General features: G+C 48.2%; 1 protein-coding gene across 2 annotated transcripts in view; it reads right to left on the reverse strand.

Moving 5' to 3' along the window:
• Positions 1-873: 873 nt before the first annotated feature.
• abca1b (ATP-binding cassette, sub-family A (ABC1), member 1B) overlaps positions 874-5,000 on the reverse strand; it is a 42,426-nt gene continuing 38,299 nt past the window's right edge. For both annotated transcript variants that reach the window (XM_042060902.1, XM_042060901.1), the window contains exons 41-47: positions 4,860-4,922; positions 4,255-4,361; positions 3,826-3,967; positions 3,159-3,293; positions 2,963-3,066; positions 2,319-2,655; positions 874-2,132 (exon numbers count right to left, since the gene is read on the reverse strand). In XM_042060902.1, the coding sequence (XP_041916836.1) occupies positions 1,968-2,132; positions 2,319-2,655; positions 2,963-3,066; positions 3,159-3,293; positions 3,826-3,967; positions 4,255-4,361; positions 4,860-4,922 (1,053 nt within the window). In that variant the 3' untranslated portion in view covers positions 874-1,967. The remainder of the gene's footprint in view (positions 2,133-2,318; positions 2,656-2,962; positions 3,067-3,158; positions 3,294-3,825; positions 3,968-4,254; positions 4,362-4,859; positions 4,923-5,000) is intronic.

Here is a 5,000-nt window from a genome sequence, read left to right on the forward strand (position 1 = left end):
CCATTACACATATATGCGTAGCAGGGGTGGCTTAGGGGCAAGTGTTAAGTGAGTGTGTGGCTTCCATCAGACCACAAGTTCTCCTTCTGTGCTCATCTATGTATGATACGCTGCTAGTGCTGACTCACCTGCTCTCATTTAAGATCACAGTAACCTGACAACACGTTTGTTTTACCTGCTTCACTCTCCTGTAATAAAAGTGAAGATATGACAAACTGAGTTATTGATGAAATCATGTGCGCCTGTATATGAAATTAAGTTTCTTAAACAACTAGAATGTTTTAATCAAAAGCTGTTGCAGTCGTGTGAGCGAGGTGCTCAGGTGTTCTGAACAAACAGGTAATACTCCATACTTTACACACACACACACAGGGCTGCAGGCATTACTGTGTACTGGATACACTCCATACTCTACACACACACACACACACACACACAGGACTGCAGGCATTACTGTGTACTGGATACACTACATACTCTACACACACACACACACACACACAGGACTGCAGGCATTACTGTGTACTGGATACACTCCATACTCTACACACACACACACACACACACACACAGGACTGCAGGCATTACTGTGTACTGGATACACTACATACTCTACACACACACACACACACATAGGGCTGCAGGCATGACTGTGTACTGGATACACTCCATACTCTACACACACACGCAGGGCTGCAGGCATTACTGTGTACTGGATACACTCCATACTCTACACACATAGGGCTACAAACATTGCTTTAAGAAGTTTCTGCTTCTGTCTCCTAACTGGATACACACCATACTATATACACACACACACACACACACAGAGAGACACATCCATATGAGAAATAGCACACCCAGAGACAATTGTACAGATTTGTGGTAGTTTTATTGTTGAGGTTAGTGAGTAACATCGCCCCCCAGTGGCAGGCTAGTGCATACAGTCCTCTTAACACAGCCAGCCAAGAACAGACACAGTGCTGTCATGAGCACACCAGCGCCACCTGGAGTCACTCTCAGGGGCGGCTCATACGAACCCAGGTCACTCAGTGCTCCTCTCCCTCTCTTCCTTTAGGTATCTGGACACGGCACTGGACTGAACTCTGTTTAGTGTCTTGTCGCTATGAATACTGACATTTTTGGACTCTAGAAGTTAGTTATTATGCCTACATAGATTCTAGAAGTAGTTAGTTGTAGGAACTGAAATGGTTGGACTCTAGAAGTCTTAGTTGTTTTGGATACTGATACGTTTGGATTCTATCATGACATTGTTGCCATGAATACTGCCTATACTGTTGAATCAGCTGAGGTATTCAGGTGCTGTGATTGTGCAGCTTGACTTAGCAAAGCAAAAGTCCCCTAGCAAATCTCTTAATAAACATTTATTACAAAAGAGCAATCGCTTCAATCACACACCAAGGCCTTACCACAATCGCTCTGATTAGTCAACACAATACATAATGCCCAATTGGACTTCAATTCTAAAATTGTAAAAGTGGTTCATAGATTCTGTTTCTATTTACAGCATAAATAAAGGCACATGTTAAACGCAGAGATCAAACACTCAAATGTCTCTGAGACTGAGATGATTCTTCATGTGTGTGTGTGCTTTAGAGAACTGAGTCACACATACAACTGGGGACTATGACTGGGCCCCAGATACACACACACACACACACACACACACACACACACACACACACACACACACACACATAGACAAGGACATCAATCATGGCAATTGTTCAAGTGAAACACACACTCATTGGTGTGTGTGTGTGTTGGAAATTGCAGTTGCATTGACTTGCATTGAGCTCCTCTGTCTCCACGGGCCCCCCTGCAGGCGGTACCTCCCACGGCAGAATTACAGGTCAGAGGTCGTCGCCACAGCAACAGGGAGACGCAAGGAGGAGGATGAAGGTGTCCTTGCGAGCACGCCGTCCTGGTTGCCAGGCGACGAGGAGTCACACAAAACTGTCCTTGACCTCCTTTGGTGGTGGTTTGGGGGAGGGGCCGTGGGCGGAGTTTAGGAGGGACATGCCCACCAGCGTGTCTTTGAGACGCACTGATAGGTCCTTGGCGTGTTCCAATGGGTCATCACTCTGGTCTTTAGCAAAGTTCACAAACACCTGAGGGAGAGACAGACTGTTAATACCCCAAACACACACGCACACACACTCTGATACACACATACACACACTCTAACACACACACTGTAGTCTGTGAGATACTTATACTTACACACACACCCACACTTACGGTTCCACACTCACACACACACACACACACACACACACACACACACACACATTCACCTGGTCTAGTGTGGTCTGTGAAACGGAGTAGTCCTCTATGCAGAGGCGCTGCTTGTGCTTGGCCAGTGTGCTGAAGATCCAGGCCAGGGAGCTGAGGGCCGAGGGCAGCTGGTACTGCAGCAGGTTCCTGTGCTTTTCCTTCAGCAGTGATCCGGGGAACTCGGCCTGGATGAACGCCATCACCGGGCCCAGGTCCGGCTCGGGACCGCCCACGCGCAGGACGATGGTGTAGCCGTCACCAAAGCGGTTCTTCAGGTGCTGCACGCTGCCCAGGCAACGGAACCGGCCGTTGACCATGATGGCCATGCGTGTACACAAGGCCTCACACTCCTCCATACTGCAGAGAGAGAGAGAGGGAGAAGGAGAGAGAGGGAGAGAGAGAGTGAGAGAGGAGATAGAAAGGGAGAGAGAGAGGAGAGGAGAGAGAGAGGGGGGGAGAGGGAGAGTAGTGATCATACGGTTTTTGGTTTGTTTATTGTGGTGTTTCAATGTGTGTGTTTGATTATACCTGTATATATATGTGTGTGTGTGTGTGTGTGTGTGTGTACCTGTGTATGTGTGTGTTTGTATATGTGTGTGTGTTTGTATATGCGTGTGTGTGTATGTGTGATTATACCTGTGTGTTTGTATGTGTGCGCGCGTACCTGTGTGAGGTGAGCACCACTGATCGTCCCTCCTTGATGATGCTGTGGATACAGTCCCAGAGGGCTCTGCGGGCTTTAGGGTCCATCCCAGTGGTCGGCTCATCCTGCAGGACAGCAGAGTGGACTCAGTCACACACACTCGGACAGAGGTGGCAGCTGTGTGTGTGTGTGTGTGTGTGTGTGTGTGTGTACTCACCAGGAACACGACAGGAGGGCCTCCAATCAGGGCGATGGCAGTAGAGAGCTTCCTCATGTTGCCTCCACTGTAACTGCCTGCGGCTTTGTCCACGTACTTCACCAGACCCAGCTTACGGATGCCCCACTCTGCTACCTACACACACACACACACACACACACACACACACACACACACACACACACACACACACACACACACAGAGTTGTTAAATATACATATATTTCATTCATCCCCCTACATACACACATAAACATTTCTACATACATACACACACACACACCTTTCTCCGTCTCTGATACTCACTACAGTCATGGGCACTCCTTTAAGTACGGCACGCACACACACCGGACACACACACGCACACCCACACACACTCACCAACACACACACACACATACACACACACTCCCCAACACTCACACACACACACACGCGCACACACACACACAGAGACACTCATACACACACACAGACACACACACACACACACTCACCAACACACACACACTCACACATACTCACCAACACACACACTCCCCAACGCACTCACACAAACACACACACACTGATACTCACATCCACACACACACACACACACACACTGATACTCACACACACACACACACACACACACACACACACACACACACACACTGCTACTCACATCGCAGACTTCGTCCTCGGGCACCCCTCTGAGGATGGCGTAGAACTCCAAATGCTCTCGGCCCGTCAGGAGGTCGTGGATGGCATCAAACTGAGGGCAGTAGCCCATGTTCTGATGCACCTCATCAATCTCACGCAGAATACTGCAAACACACACACACACACACACACACACAGTTTAATCACACACCCTTACATATGCACATGTAACAGAGGCATAGTGTGTGAACAGAGGCATAGTGTGTACAGTAAATGTATATTTAAGTGTAAGTGTGTGTGTGTGTGTGTGTGTGTGTGTGTGTTTTGTGTGTGGTTGTGTGTGTGTGTGGTTGTGTTTGTGTGTGTGTGTGTGTGTGTGTGTGTGTGTGTGTGTGTGTGTGTGTGTGTGTGTGTGTGTGTGTGTGTGTGTGTGTGTGTGTGCGCATCTCACCTCTTCCCTGCTAGGAAGGCCTCTCCACTGGTGACCGGTGAGTCTCCAGTCAGCATCTTAAAAGTGCTGGTCTTCCCTGCACCATTCACTCCCAACAACCCGAAACACTGGAGAGAGGGATAGAGAGAGAAGGAGAGAGAGAGAGAAAGAGTGAGGGAGAGAGAGAGATAGAGAGGGAGAGATAGAGAGAGAAAAGTTATTAGAAAGGTGAAAATAATAATGTTATGCCTTCATAATTACATTTAGCAGATACTTCTTGACCAAAGTGACTTACATATGTCAGCTATATTAACTTAGGGTTAAGTGACTTGCTCAAGGACACAACGGTGGAAGCCGGGAATTGAACCGACAACTTTCAGGCTACTGCACGCTAGCCCAGCTCCTTAACCACTACACTACCACCGCCCCCAGCAGTGCACAACAACCACACACAACCACACACACACACACACACACACACACACACACACACACACACACACACACACACACACACACACACACACACACACACACACACACACACACACACACACACACACACACACACACACACACACACACACACACACACACACACACACACACACACACACACAACTCACCTCTCCTGGGGGGATGCCCACACACAAGCGATCCACTGCCGGCTTCTGCTTCTTCTTGTATACCTATGGAAACAACACACAAACACACACACACACACATTACTTACCTTAACATTACTTAACACAAATACAGAAATGGTG

The sequence above is a fragment of the Alosa sapidissima genome, chromosome 14 (assembly GCF_018492685.1).
Source record: "Alosa sapidissima isolate fAloSap1 chromosome 14, fAloSap1.pri, whole genome shotgun sequence".
NCBI classification, from domain to species: Eukaryota; Metazoa; Chordata; class Actinopteri; order Clupeiformes; family Clupeidae; genus Alosa; species Alosa sapidissima.